Raw genomic sequence first — 22,433 nt, 5'->3', positions numbered from 1 at the left:
GGACAAGGATTACCGAGGGATCATGGCGCTCCCGACACACGAGAGAGGCCCAAACTGGAGGTGGGGAGCGACCCAGAAGTGTGGCAGGTCTTTGAGACGCTTGAAACGACCGACGAATGAAGAGGCCCACCCATCGGTCCCTCCAAAGTCCCCCGTGCAAATCTGTCACCCCAACCCCCACATCGAGACTTTGAAAAATCGCTAAAAATATATATATTGTTATTAAAATCTTTATTATTACTTTATATTATCGTTATATTATCTTTACTATTACTTGTTACTAGCTATATATATATATATATAGTTCTGACTCCAGCGTAAGCTGCCGAATAAAACCTATTTATTACAGCAAACCAGCGAAAATTTATTCTCCGCCTAACTCCCGAACCCGGTGTACCGATTGAGCTCGGCACTCCCAGCGAGTAACCGTCACAAATGACGCCCGAACAGGGACTGTCGTGATTCGATCGGCACATTGGCGAGAATAAATGTCACGTTGGGTTCACTCGTTACGAAAAGACGAGTTAGTCGAAGAACTACGACGAATCAACCTCTCCGAGGAGGGAACCGTAGCCGACCTGCGAACCCGACTACGCCAGGCAGGAGAAGGAGAAAGGAGAAGAAAGCATGCCCAAAGAGGGTGACAGCGCAGATCCCAACCCCACCGAAGCGACCAAGGAGACCATCCCAGTACCGACCATGACGACCACCATGGACCGAGTAAGGAAGTGGGGGTGCGTCTTCGACGGGACCAGAGACGCATAAGGCTTCCTGGAGCGCATCGAGGAGCTCCGAGAGGCGTACGAAATTCCGGAGGGTCAAATGGTACGATGCCTGCCCGCGATATTGAGGGGACAGGTCCTCCTCTGGTATCGTAACCTACGAGACGACATAGCAAATTGGGGCGACTTCCTCGAGAATTTTAAACTCTACTATCTTCCTAACGAAAAGTTAGTAGATCTCGAGAAAGCGATCATCAATAGAAAACAAAAGTCCGGAGAAACCGCCCGGGAGTTCATCACAGCCATCCGGACGATAATGCGAAGCCACGGCGACCTCACCTCACTCCACCAATTGGAGCGAATATATCGCAACCTTCGCCTCGAATATCGCCAATATATTCGAAGGAGCGATATCACCACGATACCAGAACTAATAAGGGCCGCCGACGAATACGAAGCCCTTATGCGGGAACAACGATCCCGAAGAACGGAAGACGCGCCGCGCCAACGAACCAGTAAAGGATTTGTCCATGAAATCGCCGTACGGTACGATCGCGACACGTGCTGTTGGCGATGCAGGCAGCGAGGGCACCGACGCTTGGATTGCAGACAACCCGCGCAACTATCCTGTTCCTACTGCGGACGAAAGGGACGGCTCACCAAGGATTACCAATGCGTGAAGCCGACGGGAAACGCTACCAGGACCGAGGTGGAGGGCGCACCCCGGCCCCTGGCCGAGGTGGCACTGCCCGAGGACCAATAAGATGCGATAACCGCATTTACCTCCCATTTACGTGTCTGGGGACAGAATATCAAGCGCTCCTGGACACCGGCGCCGCTCGATCATACATCCGCAGCGATGTGGCACGCCGAAGTCAACTCCACGGCATCCGGGCCGTCCCCGTCGAGCACCAAGCCCGGATGACCGATGGCGCAGAGCAGAAGATAACCCAGCAGGTCTCGCTAACGGCGAAGATTGGGGACCGTGAGCGTAACTCAAGCCGTAATAATCGGTATGGATTTATTGGAAGAAATAGGCGTCCACCTCCAAGTGCAAGGACGGTCCGTTCTCTACGGCGCAGGCACCGCCGAAGTCGAACCTCCAGGGGGAAAGATGCCCTGCAACCCGGACCAGGCTAGGAAATTGCGACGACTCTTGGACGAAGAATTGGCAAAATTCCAAACCATCAATACCCCTACCCATTTGGGCGAACACCGCATCCGTCTCCGACCGGATACCACTCCAATCAAACAACGGTATACACCACGGAACCCAGCTATGCAGGCCATCATCGACGAGGAGGTCAATAAAATGCTAGCCGAAGGAGTGATCGAATCGTCGCAAAGCCCATGGAGTTCTCCCATAGTCTTAGCTAACAAGAAGGATGGGAAGAAACGCTTCTGCATTGACTTCAGAAAGATCAACCAGATCACCTAGAAGGACGCCTACCCGCTACCACAGGTGGAGGCGACCTTGAACAAACTGAGAGAAGCACGGTACGTTTCTACGATAGACCTCGCCAACGAATACTGGCAGGTACCCCTTGGTCCAGAAAGTCGACCCATCACTGCCATCACCGTGCCCGGCCGCGGGCTATACCAATTAAAAGTGATGCCCTTCGGCCTCCTCTCCGCGCCGGTCACGTTCCAACGCCTCCTAGATCGCGTGATCGGCCCCGAACTGGAGCCACGGGCATTCGCATACCTTGACGACATTATCGTCATGGGAAAAACGTTCGGGGAACACTTGGAAAATCTGAGGGAAGTACTCCACCGACTCCAGAGGGCGAAACTGAAGATCAACCCCGACAAATGCAGCTTCGTACGGGCGGAGCTGAAATACTTGGGGCATTTGATTACGAAGGATGGAGTACGCACCGAGCCCGATAAAGTTCAAGCAATACTCGACGTTCCAGCACCAACTAATCTTCGTGAACTCCGACGATTCCTGGGGATGGTTTCGTGGTACCGCCGGTTCATTAAACGCTTCTCCGACATCACCGGACCCCTGACTCAGCTCCTCCAGAAGCGGCGCAAATGGGCCTGGGGGTCGACCGAAGAACAAGCGTTTAACACTCTACGCCGGAAACTGGCCACCACGCCGGTTCTTGTTTGTCCAGACTTCACGAGACCATTTGTACTACAAACCGACGCCAGTCAGGAAGGCTTAGGAGTAGTGCTCACGCAGGAAAACGAGGACGGAGAACACGTCATCGCGTATGCTAGCAGGACGCTAAACGCCGCCGAGAAAAACTACTCGACAACGGAGAAAGAATGCTTGGCGGTCGTTTGGGGCATACGGAAAATGCGGCCATACTTCGAAGGGTACCACTTCACCGTCCTAACCGACCACCGCTCCCTCAAATAGCTACAAACGATAGACAACCCGATCGGGAGACTCGCGCGGTGGAACCTAGAATTACAGCAGTACGATTATACCATACAGTACCGAAAAGGCTCCACCAACCTCGTAGCCGATGCATTGTCCCAACAACCCGAGGATCTCGAAGAGGTAGAGGACAAGGAACCCTGCGCAAGGTACCAAAAAACCTTCCGCGAACGGGTGGCGCTCAGATTCGGCTGCCCGCGGATGGTAATATCCGATAACGGGCGATAATTCGACAGTCGCGAATTCCGACAATTACTACAAGAATACCGGATCCAACATAGGAGAACACCACCTTACTCACCGCAATGTAACCCGGTGGGACGTGTCAATCGGGTCATAAAAACCATGATCAGGCAACTCACCGGCCAGGACCACAAGAAGTGGGATCAATGGATCGCGGAAATATCGTTCGTGTACAATACGGCAAAACACGAGGTCACGAATTTCACGCCGGCCTTCCTGAATTTCAGCCGCGAGATGGCACCACCGGGCAGCCATTACCGACCGACAGCAACCGTTACCGCCGACCAAGAATTATCGAACCCACAACCACACGTCGAACGCTTGGCGCGTCTCACCGACGCGTTCGCGATTGCACGGCATCATCAGGCGCGCGTTTCGGCACAACAGGAGAGGGTATTTTAATCGTAGGGTATTTTAATTATTTTAATCGAACCTGGGTACTGCGTAAAACGCATCATCTCTTCGACGCCGCGAAAGATTTTAACGCGAAACTCGCGCCAAAATGCGCAGGGCCATACCGAGTGTGCGGTCACCGTGGCCCCAACCTAGTGGAGCTCGAAATAAACAAAACAAACACCAGCACCACGCACGTGAAGGAGTTGAAACCGCGTCCCGACTTTCTCGCAAATGCGGGAATACAGTCGGCTGTATATAAACACCCCCCGGCGACGAACCAGGCACTCCAAAGCCAGCATGTCGAACGAGTACTTGAACCTGGACGACAAGCCACTCCAACGGCAAATGCAACTCTTCGGGGAGGACTCCGACGAGGAAACCCCCCCGATGAAGCGAAGGAAAACCATTACGACGAGGAAGCGGCATTACGGGCAGAAAAAGAAACGCCAGAAATGGCTAGCGCCATGTACTCAGTCGGGCCAATAGCAGGCAGTATTGCCTTAGACCAATTAACGGGTCATAACTTGGACTTCTCAAGTTACCTGCCCTTGGGTGAGCGGACGTACCGCGACATGCAGGCGGTGGACGATCGCCTGACAAGAAAATTGCCATTAACTGCGTTCTTGTGTGACGTTCGCATATCGACCGTCCGAACCACGGACATATTTTTCCCTTGTAATGAGTTCAAGATAGATGTAGTATTTGTATATTCGAACGTCACCCTATATCTTAGACTGAGAAGCGTTTAGAAAGTAAAAAAGAATCTAAACGATAATAGCTACGGGCGCGGAGCGAGTGATCTACTTCTTGCTACATCATGTGCCCCTGATACGACCACGGTACGGCCGCGACTTATTCACTATCGTGAACCGCGGATTCGGTTGCTTTATCTCGTCGCACGAGAATATAACGGTTCTCCTAGATGTTAAGTCGCAGCTACAGGTCCCGTACAATTTTCAGTACTCGTTACCACCCACCGGTGGGTGGTCAGATCTAATGAGACCCTGCATCTTTTCGACGAATTCAAGCGTAGCATCAGTTAAGGAACCGTCGGCAGTGGCTATCGTTGGTGTCAGTCACCAAAAACCGATAAGGGGTAGACTAAACACCTAGGAATTATTTCGAGCAAGATGTTATTGCTAACGCCATGGGTAGAAATCAACCATCACCCATGAATTTTTAATAATCACGTGGTATGATTTTTTCTCCTTCTTTCAGACCAAAGGTCCCGAATTAGGGGTATAAGTACGCCCGCAATTCAGGGGCTCGGCATAGTTGTCGTTCGAAATTGTAAGAGAATTAAAGTCGGAGTTGTCGTTTGAAATCGTCTAAGAATTATAGTCCTCGTCGAGTCGTTAGTTTTGCACAGAGTTCAGAGTCCTCGTTCTAATTCAGAAATCGTTCTAAGTCAAATATCGAGTTTGATTGCGAAGCCAAGGTAGTGAATCTTTTTATTCAAAAACTGTAATTGTTTGTAATTGCTATAATAAAAGACCGTGCGCGGGTCTTAATAAACAGTAACGTAATTTAACAAATTCACATGCTGCAATTATTTTTTGTTGAATTATAAACATATAATTTGACTTCAACAAAAATGAATCTAGCGTTGAAAGACACTGCCCTTTTCTCTGTAAGTTTAGAGTATCGGACTGGCACCACCAGGTCTGAAGACCCTTGACTGTTTGTCGTCGAAGGCCAGGGTAATAAACAGAGCGCAGGCAGAATTTTCTTTCTTTAAATGGACGCTAAATTTCTCTTTCTCGTAGACCTGATTTTTCAGTTTAGTTCTCGTCCGTTCCTTGAACAGTAAACGTGTCCTTCCGAACCGTTTGAATAAACTTAGAATTCAAACTTATTAAAAGACTCATTTATTAAACCCATATTCCAATAGGTTATGGGCCCAATGTATCGTTTATTTCACGGTTTATTATTTAAATAAAAAGTGACACTTTTAAGTGCTTTAGTAATAATAGTTTAGTAATAGTTAGTGATAATACTTAGTGGCTATAAGTTAAAAGTTAAATAGTGTTTAAGTGCTACTTTAGTGAACTGAAAACAATAACATTATTACTAAATTTAGTTACATTTTTTTTTTAATAAGTTAGTATAATGAAAAAAAAATTATGGAAAATTTAAAAACAAAACGGAACATTGTACCTTTCGACGGTGAACGGTACAGCGTCTGGAAGCTTAGAGTGCGCGGTTTAATGAATAAATTAGACGTGATACAAGTTATAGACAATGAAGCTCCAGATATGTTAACTATTGAGTGGATCAAAGCCGAAAAGATCGCGAAAAATGTAATCATAGAACATTTGTCAGATTCATTTCTAGGTTTTGTCAAATCTGGTAGCACGGCAGAAGACATTTTTAACGAATTGGACTGCATATACGAAAGAAAGAGTGTAGCCATCCAGCTGGCTCTAAGAAAAAAATTATTATCTTTAAAATTACAAGGTGATACACCGTTAGTGAAACATTTTGCAGTGTTTGACGACCTCATTACCGAATTGTCAGCGGCTGGAGCAACATTGGGCGAGACAGATAAAGTGTCTCACTTGCTCCTAACCCTCCCAAATGCTTACGATGGCATAATAACGGCTATAGAGACATTATCGGAAGATAATTTAACAATTGCTTTCGTGAAGACTCTATTATTGAATCACGAGGTTAAATTAAAAATTAAAAGTGCGGGTACTAGTGCGAAAGTGGTTCAAGTGCATAATAATAAAGAAAACTTTAAAACATATCCTAAAACCTCAACTCCATGGAAAAATAAAAATTTCAAAACGCAAAAACAATCATTTAAATCCGGAAAGAAAGTGTACATGTTGAAGTGTCATCACTGCGGAAGAAAAGGACACAAAATAAAAGATTGCTACTATTATAAAAAACATCGAGTTTTGCATTTATGACAGAAGACTACCAATTAGAGGCCACAAATAGCGTCACTTTTCTTTTAGATTTCGGAGTCTCCGATCATATCATTAAAAGTGATAAATTCTTTTTGGATTATCAGGAGTTGCAACCACCATTGCAGATTTCAGTAGCAAAGAATGAAGAATATATATATGCTACGAAAAGAGGCAACATAAACGTCATCAGCGACAAAGGCATTGCAGGAGTTTTAGAAGATGTTTTATATTGCGAGGACGTCCCATACAATTTATTACCTGTAAGAAAGATGCAACAGGCTGGGATGAGCATCACGTTTGACGAAAATGGCGTGAAAGTAACGAAAAACGGTATAATCATCATGACTGGTAAGCTCTTGAATAATTTAATTGCTGTCGATTTTAAGTTCAATATGAAAAGAATAAGCAATTCACAAATAAACAATACCGTAGTCAATAATTATGAATTATGCCATAGACGTTTGGGCCACATGGGAAGATCTAAATTCATAGAATTAAAGAAGAAACAAATGGTCGATGATATAGAATTAATACATAAAGTTATTCCGAATGATGACTTATGCGAAGAGTATAAACGGTAAACAAGCTCGGTTACCATTTAATAATACTAAAGATAAGAGCTGCATAAAGAGATCATTATTTATTGTTCATTCTGATGTGTGTGGTCCTATTACTCCTTCAACGATAAATAATAAAAATTATTTTGTGTTGTTTGTCGATGAGTTTACTCACTATTGCGCAACATATTTAATAACATATAAATCTTTCGAGATTTTATTGCTAAGAGTGAGGCTCATTTCAATTTAAAAGTAGTTAACTTGTATTGTGACAACGGAAGAGAATATTTATCAAACGAGATGAAAAACTATTGTGTGCAAAAAGGTAGTAGTTACCATTTAACTGTTCCACGAACCCCTCAATTGAATGGTGTTTCCGAAAGAATGGTTAGAACAATTATAGAGATAGCACGCACAATGATAAGCGGTGCAGATTTAAATAAAGTATTTTGGGGAGAGGCAGTGCTTACTGCCACATATTTAATTAACTTAACCCCAACTAAAGCTTTAACGGAAAATAAAACACCATTCGAATTGTGGCATGGTAAAAAGCCCAAATTGAAATATTTGAAAATATTCGGTTGTACAATTTACGTTCATAATAAAATTAGAAAAACTAAATTTGATGCGAAATCCTGGAAAGGTATTTTAGTAGGTTATGAACCGAATGGTTACAAAGCGTGGGATGTGAAAAATAGTAAATTCGTCATAGTTAGAGACGTGATTGTTGACGAAACAAATTACTTGAAAACTCGTCCAGTAATGAGATTTGAAGGGGACAGTGAAAGCCCTGGAAATAAAATTGATGCATCTGACGTAGAGTCAAAATCAGTAGAAATAAACAAGGAATCTCATAAATCTGATAACGATAAATCAGATATACCAGAGTCGAGTACAAAAGTAATTGAAGAAGTAGAATTAGGTAATGAACTTAATAAATCTGTAATTGAAACAGATATGCAAAATAAGTCTGATTCTCAAAATGATAAAGTACAAGAACAAGAAAAACATGAGCTTAGAAGGAGTGATCGGATTAAGAAACGTCCTCTTATTTCATATAATGACAATGATACACAATTTGATCTTCTTGTGTGTGCACAATTGTTTATGGATAAGTTTCCAAATTCAGATGCATGATAAAATTCAGTGGGAACAAGCGATCAATGATGAATTAAATTCACTTTTAATTAATAAAACTTAGACCTTGGTTGAAACACCGAAAAATGTTAATATAATTGATTGTAAATGGGTATTTACCATTAAAAATAATGAATTCGGAAACCCATGGAGATACAAGGCACGTCTTGTTGCACGTAGTCTTAGTCAAAAGTATTTGATTGACTATAATGAAACTTTCGCACCAGTTGCAAGAATTACAAGCTTTAGATTTATAGTAGCTCTAGCAAATCAATTCAATTTATTGCTTCATCATATGGATCTAAAGATCGCTTTTCTGAACGATACTTTGAAGGAACAGATTTATATGAAAGTTCCTGAAGGAGTTAAATGTAAAAGCAATCAAGTTTGTAAATTAAATAAAGCTATATACGGTTTGAAACAATCAGCAAGGTGCTGGTTTGAAGAATTTGAAAAGAGTCTTGTAACGAAAGGTTTTCGAAGTTCATCAGTTGATCGTTGCATATATATTTTAGATAAAGGAAATATAGCTGAAAATATATATGTTGTGCTTTATGTGGACGATCTTGTGATTGCTACTGGTAATAAGGATACAATGAATAATTTTAAAAGTTATTTAATGAGTAGGTTTAGTATGACCGATTTGAAAGAAATTAGTCTTTTCTTAGGAATAAAGGTTGAAAGAAGTAATCAAAAAATAACCTTAGATCAAAGTACATACGTAAAAACAGTCTTAGAAAAATTTAATATGCATGAAAGTAAAGCTGTTAGTACATCTCTTCCAAGTAAACTGGATTATGTAGCTTTGAATTCAGATGAAAAGTATGAAGCACCATGTAGAAATTTAATTGGTTGTTTAATGTACATAATGATATGTACAAGACCTGACTTAAGTGTTGCGGTAAACATTTTAAGCAGGTATACTAATAAAAACAATAAAGAACTTTGGCAAAACTTGAAAAGGGTGTTAAGATATCTCAAAGGCACAAGTCATATTAAATTGAGTTACATAAGAGGAAATTACAATAATATAATAACTGGTTATGTTGATGCTGATTGGAAAAAAGACAATCTTCGGTAGGTGCTTGATCAACTGAAGCAGAGTACATGGCACTTTTTGAAGCTGTACGAGAAGGAATTTGGCTAAGATCTTTAACGATCAGCATCAATATAAACGTTTCAAAGCCGATAATAATATATGAAGATAATAACGGCTGTATTAGTATTGCAAATAATCCAGGCAATCATAAGAAATCGAAGCATATCGACATTAAATATCATTTCTCTAGGGAACAGATAGAGAAGAAGGTTATTAAACTTGAATTTGTTTGCACAGAACGCCAGATAGCAGACATCTTTACGAAGCCATTGCCGGCGGTTAAATTTCTGGAGTTCAGAATCAAGGTGGGACTAAAATAATATAGCAAAATTATATATTATTTTTTTTATAATTTAAGTGCTTGAGATGACCTGATTAGGTTTTCCTGGGTTTCCCTAATCCTCGCAACAAATGTTGGGTCATGTGTAGTTCCCAGGGAAGGCAAGGAAGGACGTTGTGTTTTTTTTAAATTAAATACTTGAAATAGAATTTTTTAGATATTCCCGATTCATTTTTGAGGAAGCGTGTTGAATTATAAACATATAATTTGACTTCAACAAAAATGAATCTAGCGTTGAGAAACACTGCCCTTTTCTCTGTAAGTTTAGAGTATCGGACTGGCACCACCAGGTCTGAAGACCCTTGACTGTTTGTCGTCGAAGGCCAGGGTAATAAACAGAGCGCAGGCAGAATTTTCTTTCTTTAAATGGACGCTAAATTTCTCTTTCTCGTAGACCTGATTTTTCAGTTTAGTTCTCGTCCGTTCCTTGAACAGTAAACGTGTCCTTTGTTACGTTCCGTACCGAATTTCAAAATTTTATCTCTTGTCATTTTGTCCAAATGACATTTTGGTCCAATTTTAGTCCAATTTTGTCCGATAATGCATTTGCATTCTGGGAACTCCTTAATCGAGTATACCGAAGGTCTTTGATGTTATAAGTTAGTTAATCTCTTGGCGACACGACTCAGATTATTAGTATAACAAATTCCTTCCTTGAAATCAACGTGGTCCCACGATCAAACTTCGGATGTATATAGATCAGTTTTACTTCTGAGAACATTCAGATTGTAACTTGAAGTCATTTCGCGTGTGGTTTGATAATGCCGACTATCGAGCATTCTGGAATATTCCTAATTTCAGACACACGTAGGAGCATCGAAACTACTATTGACTTTATTTTCTGATTTTATGTATTTCAAAATTCTAATATTTCTTTATGTCAGTCAGTCCGTAGCGATATGCTAAATTTAATACGCGACCTATTGATTATTTTATTGCCATATTTTAGAGTTAATATCCAAATATGTTTTATCATTTTTAATGACTTAATAATTTCGCAATAGTTATTAATCCACCGTAAAATATCATTATTATAAATGTAACTGAAAAGTGAAGGAACATACTTGGCTCAAAGAGTAAAAGATAGATTAAGACAAGGAGAGAAACACACATACGCCTACTGCACAAAGGGTTAACGAATCACGGTTCGTTACGCATCAACCTTGCAGCCTAATTCGTTAGGCGTATAGCAATGCAACGTAAACAATTTCGGACTAGGCCCACTCTGGTCTCCTTCGAGATTAAAAAGTTGCGACACTCTTCGACGTACAATAGCGAGGTGCGTGTCGGGAAGTCCGCGAAATGGTTGAGCTTAGCCTTGTTTAAAATTTGTTTTAGTAACAATTTAACAAAGAGACTCTATCTTCGCGAAAGACATTAATACACATATTTTTTTTTCTTTTTTTTATTTTATTATTAATTAATTCTATTATTTGGTAGCTATAGTTCTTTCATTTTATTTTCATATATTAATTACCTTAGCACATTAAATTCAAAGTTCTATATTATTGGTGCGATGGGTATTATTGTGTGTGTGTTTCTCTTTTCAGCAGTAACTCGACAGCAAAATCAGAGACCATCTAATCAGTTAAATCATTGGATAAATTTGTAGGTAAGCCAATTCCTTTACCCTTCCAGTTATTTAATGCATACATTGGCAAATAATTTCCAGTAGTCAATAAAATTGACTCTGAGAGTTCTCTTACTGGAAATTCTAAACATAAAATTCAAGCGACATTCATAAATTGTTCTGATGAGTTGTATGGATGTGTGTGTAAGGTCAGAAGTGTTACTGAAAACTGTTCTAAATTGAATATCCTTTTATTGTCAATAGTTTGTGCTTAAGAATATATATATTCAATTACTATCTATTATAATAATAATATACTCACATTTTGACATCTTAGTAACAGAATTTTTCTATCACTTGTTTTCCCTCTCTTCAATACAATTCCGTTCTTAGCCTCCTCATAGTATTTAAAATAAAGGGACTTTGATAAATGGGACCCGTATGGGACTAGAGTAGCTCCTTAGCCACAAGTATTCTAAACCCTTTTTCATAAAATTGGCTAGGGGTAAATCTCCAGATGTGTGCCGTTGCACGTCGCACGTAACACCTTCCAAGCCGTTTGAATAAACGTAGAATTCAAACTTATTTAAAAGACTCATTCATTAAACCTATATTCCAATATTTTTTCCCTTAAATCATTCGACGCGTTCGGAGAGGGAAAAAGGAATAAATTATAGTTAAACCAACTATCTTTTCGATTTATGATCGAGGCGTTGAAGCCGGTCACTTAGAAATCTTAAAGATAATAACATTGCTCGGCTGTGGGTTTCTTTTCCGTCATCGTACTCAGGTTCCAAGTCACTTTCGTGCTTGCTGTAAGGGTCGATCGAGGCGTCGAAGCCGGTTTTCCCGAACAGTAGCCAAGGCAAAGCGGACATTCCGATCAGGGTCGAGGCATCGGAGCCGGCTTTGAAAGGAATAGACGCAAAACCAGCGGTCGTAAAGGTTGCATGGACTTGATAACGATTGGCGAGACATGAGATTCATTCCCGATTAAAACTATTATAAATTCCAACTTTTTCCCTCTCAGTAGATCAAAAACACCGAAACAGTGCGAAAATACCGTTCGGGTAGACGCGAGCAAATTCGGCGGTTGCTACGAGATTATTAACGACCAGCGCAATCGAGAAAGTTTCCGTTCGGGTGCGTAACGAAGCCGCGAGTGATTCGAAACGAACTTTTACGAACATCAGCACAGGCACCAGCATCAGTATCAGTATCAGCACCAACATCAGTATCACTACTAGCATCAATCCCAGCATCGGCTCCAACACCGATACCTTGGAGGCTCGCCCCGTTAACCATCCCCCGAGCCCGTGAAGCAGTGTGGACCATCCCATCCAACGACCCGCGGTGGGAGCATTACATCCAAAAGGTGCTCGACCTCACCAAGTAGTAAGTCCGAAAACTTAAAAATTCTAATAAATAGTAATCGCGAGGATAGACTCAATACGGATCAGGATCCCGTCCAGACGCGAGTCGTTTAAGAGAGGCGTGAGACAAAAAGCAAGCATCATTTGATCGAACCGAGCGACAGGTTTTTAAATCTGAAATCCGGGACGTGATTTGACGCAAGTATGCACGCATGCACCACAGCCTTGGCCGCGTCTCAAATAGATTTAAAACAGAACGAAAACAAAGAAGGTTCGTTGCGCGCAGAAGGAGATATATGTTGTTACCCAACCAGTATGTGAGTTTCTCACTAATATAGGGAAGATGGTCACCGCATCAGGTGAGACCGTTACAACAAACATACCATCCATCGCAGTATTTATCGCATCGGATGATGAACACGTAGGTACATTTAGACTAGTGCTCGGAATTACTTGCACATTTGGGCCCGATTCCTGAAGCACCACCTCCTGCGACCCCACTACCGCTCTAGGCTCGACGGCCGAGTCGGCGATCGTACGCGCGACGTTGTTTCTCAGGGACGTCCTACAATAGATATGTCGGGTTTCACCCGCGTGAAACCATGTATATCATATATTATTGTTATTATATGTATATATAAAAGGTGTTTATAAACCTAAACATAACATTAATAACTTTATTTATCTGTAAAAATAAAATACTGACAGCGCAAGGAAATTTTTACTCACGCGGGTCAAACCTGACATATCTATTGTAGTACGTCCCTGAGAAACAACGTCGCGCGTACGATCGCCGGCTCGGCCGTCGAGCCTAAAGCGGTAGTGAGGTCACAGGAGGTGGTGCTTCAGGAATCGGGTCGAAATGTGCAAGTAATTCCGAGCACTGATTTAGACCATTAACAATGGAAACCCATAACGTATATGAATGTTATGTATCCCTCCGTGTTACAAGACGACGTTTAGAAGCGTCGCTTATTGGAGACAGAGATTGGTCTCCCCTTCCCCCGGATTTATTGCCCGAGGGATTTCAACCAACCCGGAACTTTCTAGGGTTTGATTTTCCACCCGATGGTACTGGTATGGGGATAGAGACCCGAATTCAGTATAGTCTGCGCAAAATGGAACGCAAGCGCCACCTACCAGCGCTATACAGAGTCCAGGAATGGAATGGAGCGAACCGAGCACGAGAAAGAAAGGGAGAACAGTGTTTTTTTTTTTTTAATATGGTATGAAAAACGATATGAAGACTTACGGAAAAAGAAAAAGAGACTTGTAATTAGATTTTAGAAAAGAAAAGAGAACGAGAATGAATGCATAATAAATTGTAATTCGCACTCCTGGCGGAAGTTAGGTTAAGTTAAAAATGTACGGAAAGGTTAGGTAAATTTTTACATTAGGGGGGGCATCTCCGATCACCTTGACCTTGACATATGTTGTCAAGGACATGTTCCCGAGAAACTTTTTCTAATAACTTAACCGGCGCTCACTGCTTATTAAAAAGTTATTAATAAAAATGTATTATATATTTTTCGAAATTATGTCCTATTTCTATCCATTGGATGAACATAACGAATAAATTAATACCTCAACTTGTTACTTGTACGATAACCATACACCACACATTTTCCAAAAGCAATGGCGTACAATGAAAAAAATGGGGATCCGCGGGCCTGCCCCCGGTCAGTGGTCTCGGGGCAAAACCCCCAACAACAAATACTGCAGCGTACCACGCAGGTATGTACACGGTTACCCTGAGGGGTGTTTATATTTCTGCGGGGGTCTGGGGGCGCAGCCCCCAGCACACGCACAGATTTTTAAATTTTGTAAAAGGTTTTCCAGCTGAAACCATACGCCTCGAAGATATACGCATGCTTGGGTGCTGCGCCCCCCAGACCCCCCGCAGAAATATAAACACCCCTCAGGGTAACCGTGTACACACCTGCGTGGTGCACTGCAGTATTCGTTGTTGGGGGTTTCGCCTCCAAACCCCTGACGGGGGGGCAGGCCCCCGGACCCCCATTTTTCCTGAATTCTATGAATGTTGACATTTGAAGCACACGAGTGTGTTTACAGCGGCCTCTTACGCGAGCGTACAAACATATACGCAGATTCTAGTATTATACTTATAATACATTTTTATTAATAACTTTTTAATAAGCAGTGAGCGCCGGTTAAATTATTAGAAAAAGTTACTCGGGAACATGTCCTTGACAACATATATCAAGGTCAAGGTGATCGGAGATGCCTCCCCTAATGTAAACAATTACCAAAGGTTATAAGTTCATATTAATTTAAGAACACTTAGTAGTGTAATCAGGCATCTAATGTATCCTTAACACTTTAAATAAATACGGAATTACGGAATTAAGATATGGTAGTGCTCGCTAAGCCTCCTGGGAACTTGTGACGCCTCGCCTAGAAGCGTCACGAATAGCATGCAAATAATCGCATCGAAATATTACCGAATCGCCGACCGTGGGAATCGCGTTCCCACGCAGCTTAACCTCCAGAGACAAGAACTGTCAACAGCCGCGGACGCAAACACGGGCTGCCGGCACACCGATAAACACATACTATTTCGGAAACACGGCCGAAATTAGTATATAAGGTGGCCCTCCGAATACCGAAAACCAGAAATCCTCGAGACGGCAAACCGAGTTCCTCGTAACCATCTCTCTCCTATCCGAAGCAATCGATCGAAGAGTACTCCCTTCTCGAACGATTGTCTCCCGATCGAACCGACTGTGCAAAGAGTTTCCTTCTTCCACAGATCGTCCCACCGATCCGGTCGCACAAAGAGTTCTCCCTTCTCGTGCATCTGTCTTTCGACCGACTCGCCTGTGTGAAGAGTCACCCGCTCGCACAGCTCGTCCCACCGGCCGATTGCACGACCGAGCGTTCCTGTCGCGTGCACTGGTTCCCCGTCGACGTTCCCGTGCGGAGAAGCTCCCGCACTTCTCGCGCGGCCACCGATTCCGCGTCGAACGGCGTGCCTCGCGAAAGTCGCCACCGTGCACGATTGTAAATAAGTGTAAATAGATACATAGGATTAAGGAGTGTTAACCGTAGAGAATAAGTCGCACACCCCTACATTTAACTATTTATAAAATATATACAACAATGTATTACCTCAACAATGGCGAAAGGCAACTATAGTACCTATTCAAAAACCAAAAAAGGAAAAGAATTATATCAGCAACTATAAATTTATTGCTGTAACATACTGTTTATGCAAGTTTATGGAAAAGATGATCTTCAAACATTTAAAATGGTATCTAAGAAGGAACAATTGACTATCAATTCATCAATGGGGCTTCAGAGAGTATCACATCACAATAGACAGTTTAATCAACTTTGACACCAATATCTGCGAAGCTTAGGCAAACAATAACCACCTCATTGCTGACTGTTTAGACATACATAAGGCCAAATGTTTTTATATGGGATAAAGTGGCAGTGATGCTTTACCATAAGCAAGAAATTTCGATCCGATTGGTCCATCCGTCTCGGAGTAAGAAGCCTTAAAATTAATAATATAAAAAAATTTTCGTTTACGGAACAATATAGAGCCCATTGTATCCTGCAATTTACATATAAACAATTTTTTCGTATCATCAATAGTTATTGAAATATGCGTCTGTCACACTTTAGCATGGACACCCTGTATGTCGAATTGAGTAACCTCCTTCATTTCGAAGTCGATTAAAAAGGCATATATGCCATAGTTTGGAAGGAAAGATGGAATTCTCAAGTTCGTATAAACCGAGTCCTGTTTAAAAGAACCAAAATCAAGAATAGAGTTCTTCAACCAACATGTGACTACAACATCGATATGATGATGGAACACATTTCAACGGTCTGCCAAAAGTACAATAGATGATAAAGCCTTTACCGGATAAATAGCAACCTCAGAGAGATAACCAACAGTGTCGAATCATGTTCTAACATACTACAGTTGTTGAAACACGTTAAAATTATTGACGTTATATATAATCTATCGAAATGTGTCTTTCTACATCCGTGTGCAGTTTGACACTAAGTTAAGCCCAAGTATTTTTACTATTGTGGTTGTTAATGACCATTATGAGTTGATGCAACCTAAAAAATTTAAGAAAAAAGAACTACATATCAACTATCGTCAGTAAGTACGGAGAAATTAAAAATTTGTAGTACAATAACGACTCTAAATACTCGTCAAGTACTACGAATACACGGCATCAAAATAAATGATTTAATGTCGTGATTTGACCGTTACAATCAACAGACCTAAGCCTTATTGAAAATATTTCGGCCCAATTAACCCTTCGATGCACAAAAAATGAATTTTAACACTTTGGAAGTAAGTACTTATCTGATACACTACATTGTATTTTGCTGTTTTAAAAATTTTATCAAATAATAACAAAAAATTTTCAGATTCCGCATTCATTTAAAAATGAATATGATATACAATACATGTAATATAATTATTAAATAACTACTACTAAATAACTTACTAGTTTATGTATTAAAGTATGCAGTCAAATATATGTAAGAAATAAAATTTTGTTTATGTACGGAACAAAGCCTACTCATAAACTGTGTGTATTTCCCAAAAATGCTTACTTGTCAAAGGGTTAAAGAAAGTAATTGTCAAATTTAATGAAACTGATTCTAATGTTTTGTTATTATGGTGTAATTCAATGGAAGTGTGAAACAAGATTAGTTCTGAACAATGTAGAAAACTTGTAGAAAGTATACTAAAGAAAATATATATAGAAAGTTATTGGCTCGTAGATAAACAAACCATTAGAAGAATTTCATGTTAAAGTCACGTTTTCCTATTAAATCCAGCTTTCCACTTATTGATTTATCATTTTTCTAATCAATGTTTTCTTTGATACATTTTGCATTTTTGTCATTAATGTAAAAAATCAAATTATACATTGAATATCTTTTCAAAAATGTATAAATAACGATTACACATCGCGCGATTAAATAATACAATAAAAAAAAAGTGTTTGATCAATTTTGTGAGTCACTGTATTTTGTCGACTTACCACTTTTTCCATCTGGGGTTGACGTTTTCCGATCTGTATGACATGATAGATTTCAAGCCAGTATCGTTAGCCAGTATCAATATCGGCTCGTTTCGTATTGCGTTTCCCTCGAGTGATCCCGTTTCTTCGTATACAACAGTTGCATGGATGTCTTGTTGAAATTCAATGTGAATTAGAAATAATCTATATAAAAAACAATAAAAAATAGTTAGTTGAGCATAACAATTTTTATTATAAAATATGTATATAATTCTCACCTGTGATACAATTTAGGATCATTCGTTATTAATTTTAGACAACCACCACCCTCGTAAGAGAATTGATCGCAAAATTCAAAGTAGTTTATGTCTGATATGGACGATTTATCTTCGATGTTTACGATGTTTTTTAATATTCGAATAGCATGTTTTTTTGTTTCGTAAATACATTCTATCGGCATTTTCGAACACTGACTCTTATCACCTTCGTTTTCCGAATTTCTAAGAACGTGCATAAATTTCAGATGTGGAATAGGCACAGAAATCTGAGGCTTTTGCATGGCTAAATTATAAAACGATTTTCTTTCAAATATATTTTTTCCTTCTACAACACGCATCTCGAATTGTACCTGTAGAACGTGTTCGTTTAAGTTGTACGATAATTATGATTTTGTGTAATGTAATATTTGGAAGTAGTTCAATTTACCTCTCCATAGCGGTAATGAGAACTACCATTTCCATGGCAGAAGGATGTTTTGAATACTTCATTTTCATAAATAGGTACATGAACGTACAAATAAGGAAACAGTTGCGCCCAGAATAAAGTTTCTAATTCATGAAACGTTTTGGGTCCGAAAAATTCGTGGGTCCAACCTGATGCAAAAATAGCAACTGACAACCCTTGTTGTCGTATTTTTTCCAAAGCCTATACATTATGATACAATAGATAAATTTTAAATCATTTTTATTTAAATAGAATTTGTAATGTTATTATAATTACATATGAAGAGTTGAAGCCACCACCACCAGGACAACCTCTTCCCCAAACATCCAACCCTACATAAATATCTTGCACATTACGATTGTGGCTTCTTGCAAGTGTATAACTATTTAAAAGCTTTGACTGGGTCCAATTATAATTCAAATAAATGCCATCGCAATTTAAGAAGAATTCTCTGGAATATTAAATACAAACTATTGGATTGAAGTACCATAAAAAGTCAAAAAATACAATTATAAAAATACAAGCGATACACTTACACATTTTTATCATTTATCTCATTTTGCCAATTCAACTCTCCATTATTAGTTATGCTATCGTACCAAATAACTTCAGAATCTCTAATTTGTGTATGAATACATTCTGTTAGGTATTTCATGAAATATATTAAATTATTAACTAGATTGTTATGAATTTGATTCTCAACATTCAACAACCAGCCTTCGAACTTATAAAATTTTGCAACCAGAATTAAGGCATCTGCAAACCTTCTCGCTGTCTCTTGGGATTCAAGTATAGGCTCCCAAATACCTTCTCTTTCAGTAATTACAGTACCAAGAACTTTTACTCCATGATCATGAGCTGCATTAATCCATCCGAAAGGTGGTATCGTTATAAAGTAATGACTAAAGTACACAAATGTATCAATGACACTCCAGTGATAAAAAAGGTAAGCATCATGAGATTTTGACCCATCTATGAATCTGAAGAAAACATGTATACTACATGTAATACTTATTATGTATGTCAAATACTTAAATTTTTATCTATAAATATTACCTGTCTTCTAGGTAGCCACCTTTCATGTCATGACAAAGTAACGTTTTAGGTTGGTTTTCTCTATCAACTTTTTTCAGATATATGTTTGATATATTTATATCAGAACCACAATATACATAATCCGTCGATTCCCGCAGTTCCTTAATATGTGGCCATAATTGTAAATTGTTTACTTTATCATATAGCTCCTTCAAAGTCTTGAAAGGTTGTACTTCTATGACTTGGGCTTCCATCGTTCTGACTTGTATTGTTTCGCAGATGACTTTGAACTAGTTTCTAACAAGAACATTTGTATGGAGCTCTTCCCTTCTATTTACATCACCGGAAGAATTATAACAACAGAGAATATCTATTATGTTGATAATTACTGCAATAAATGGAACATGCATATCACTAAAACGTAACTTTTTTATAATGTTATCTGCCAGCTGTTGATATAGATAACATAGTAAGTACATTCTTATCTGAAATAAAATGCAATGCAATGAATTAAATTATAATTTATCTATGTTAACAAGTAATAGTAATAAATACGATTGGAACTTCCAGCATGTGCATGTATTCATTAAAATACTTACAAAAACGTATATTTTTCCAAATCTTGTAAGAATTGTATGAAAAAATCCAGTTTGAAGTAAATATAGTCAAGCAAATTACGTGGAACACTGTAATTAATTTAATAATTGAGTAAATAAATTCACCATTTATTAACAAATAACTTAACCTATTCCCCCAATACATGTTCAAGTTAGTTTCGATTTGTGGTACTAGAGGGATTTGTTTACCAAGTATTTCAAAAAATACATAATGCTCTTGTTTTTCTTATATTTGTGTAATATAAAACACTTGTTTAGCTAATCTTACAGCAAAGAGGAGTGTTCGATCGAAACTCTTTAACATAAAAAATCTCAATCGATTCGATTAAAATATCTTGACTGTTTTGACTCGGTCTTACCTCGGTTCGGACAAGAATGATCTGTCCTTTCGAAATATACTCCCAAGAGTATTAGAATATTCTAATACTCTTTGATATACTCTTTCGAACTCGTTCCCCCTTTGGTTTCAGGTCTAGAATAATCTAAACACACGCCGGAGATAAAGACGGTTCGAGGAAGGATCGAAATTCGTAACTGTCCGACAGGATATTTAGGTAAAAATAAAGGTATTATAAATAATGAATTGTGGCTATGGTGAATGAAAAGTAATAGTTTATTTTAACGTCGATGCAAGGGAAAAAGCCCGAAGGGATAAAAAACCCTTGATGAATGATTAACGAAGGGAAAAAGCCCGAAGGTATAAAAACCCTTGATTTAAATTATTGAATTTATAACATTTGAATTGTTGGTGTGAGTATGCCGCGTGTGACTTGATTGATATTTTCATATACACGAAGGTCGGGTGCCTGTCAGCGATTAATCGCGTGACACCGGATTTTTTGGGAAATAATTCTCAAGTTGTGGATCGATCACGATGATACGGAATAGTGTTCCGTTGGAGTCTCCTGCGCGGGGAGACGTCCAGATGATATATGGGATTAGCAAGAATCACGACGATACGGAATAGTGTTCCGTTGGAATCTTCTCCGCGAGAAGACGTCCAGATGATATGCGTGATTACTAGGAATCACTAGGATATGGAAACTCGGTTCCAATGGAGTCTTCTGTGCGGGAAGATATCCCGATTACCAGGAATCACTGTGTTGCGGAAGCTGAGTTCCGATGGAAACTCCCGCATAAGAAGATATCCTGACGTCATCCGTAACGCCTAATTGGTCGATTATTGCCGACAAGCCCCGGGTGATTTTACCGTGAATTACGAATTCCCGTAGGCGTGACAAAAATTACTGCCTTTTACTACGCGGTATATTTTCTTGACCGGTCGCGACCGAAGTTTGAAGCCGACTCCCTAATTGTAGTCCGGGTGACGTATCTCTGTATTCTAAACATTGGAACGTTATCTGTTTCTTCGAGTCGAACGTGCCGACGAACTACGTGGAGTCCGTTCTACAAATAAATCTTAATAAACGCTCCAACAAGAAGGAAAATTCCTACTATATGGTGACAAATTTCGAATAACGAAAGATAAATAACTTTTGATTCGGTATTCGTATAATAAAAATTACGGTTTAGATCACAATAAAATGATACTTCATATTTACTTATCATCAATTGCTCGAATAAAACTATACCCATTTCTAAATTATAGTATATCAAAGAAATACTCATTTACTATGTGATACTCTGAATGAAACTACAATAACTGTGATATCTTCTATACAGGGTATCCCAAAAATGTTGTAACACCTTGAAAGGGGTGTTTCAGGAGGTGATTTCATAAGCGAAAACCCCGACCAATCAGAACGCGAATATGGCGGTTGAGCGTAGGCTACACGATAGGCGGGGCCGCGCTCATACGCTACCGCGGGCGCTCCGACGGTATATGCTTTTTTGTTAATATCTGCTTAACGAAACCTCGGACAACATTTTCGCTAAGGAAAAAGTTGTTTCAAATCACCTTCCGAACCACCCTTTTCAAGGTGTTACAACATTTTTGGAACATCTTGTATTGATGTTCAGATAGATCTAGGCTTATGAAATTAACATAACTGTCAAATTATTATATTGTGTAACATGTAACATTATTAAAAATTAAATAATTGATTACAAGATATAGAAAACAATTCCTTGACAAGTAGAAAAATCAGAAGCGAAAAATTACACTATTCATGGGTGATTCTTGTAGTAATTTTCGTCTCAAATATAAATCTAAAACCCATATCGCTCCATTTCTCAGTTTTCAAAAGATATGAGATTCTTTTTAGAAACAGTCGATTTTTAGCAAAAAAGACGTTCTACTTGAAAATTGAAAATGCTAGAGGGTTCTATTTAGTGTTAT

At 39.6% G+C, this 22,433-nt stretch overlaps 1 protein-coding gene across 3 annotated transcripts in view; it reads right to left on the bottom strand.

The window, feature by feature from the left end:
- LOC128882730 (cytosolic endo-beta-N-acetylglucosaminidase) overlaps positions 1-21,357 on the bottom strand; it is a 49,627-nt gene extending 28,270 nt beyond the window's left edge. Inside the window, exons 1-10 of one of the 3 annotated variants that reach the window (XM_054134458.1) lie at positions 21,224-21,357; positions 20,494-20,616; positions 20,117-20,203; positions 19,539-20,002; positions 19,019-19,462; positions 18,759-18,933; positions 18,465-18,683; positions 18,038-18,387; positions 17,781-17,963; positions 15,911-16,261 (exon numbers count right to left, since the gene is read on the bottom strand). In XM_054134458.1, coding sequence (XP_053990433.1) covers positions 16,138-16,261; positions 17,781-17,963; positions 18,038-18,387; positions 18,465-18,683; positions 18,759-18,933; positions 19,019-19,462; positions 19,539-19,771 — 1,728 coding nt within the window. In that variant the 5' untranslated portion in view covers positions 19,772-20,002; positions 20,117-20,203; positions 20,494-20,616; positions 21,224-21,357 and the 3' untranslated portion in view covers positions 15,911-16,137. The other 2 variants (XM_054134459.1, XM_054134460.1) reach the window with 2 other exon arrangements.
- Positions 21,358-22,433: the final 1,076 nt, after the last annotated feature.

The sequence above is a fragment of the Hylaeus volcanicus genome, unplaced genomic scaffold, assembly GCF_026283585.1.
Source record: "Hylaeus volcanicus isolate JK05 unplaced genomic scaffold, UHH_iyHylVolc1.0_haploid 12164, whole genome shotgun sequence".
Taxonomy (NCBI): Eukaryota; Metazoa; Arthropoda; class Insecta; order Hymenoptera; family Colletidae; genus Hylaeus; species Hylaeus volcanicus.
The sequence above is the reverse complement of the archived record's forward strand: the minus strand, read 5'-3'. Positions and strand labels throughout refer to the sequence as shown.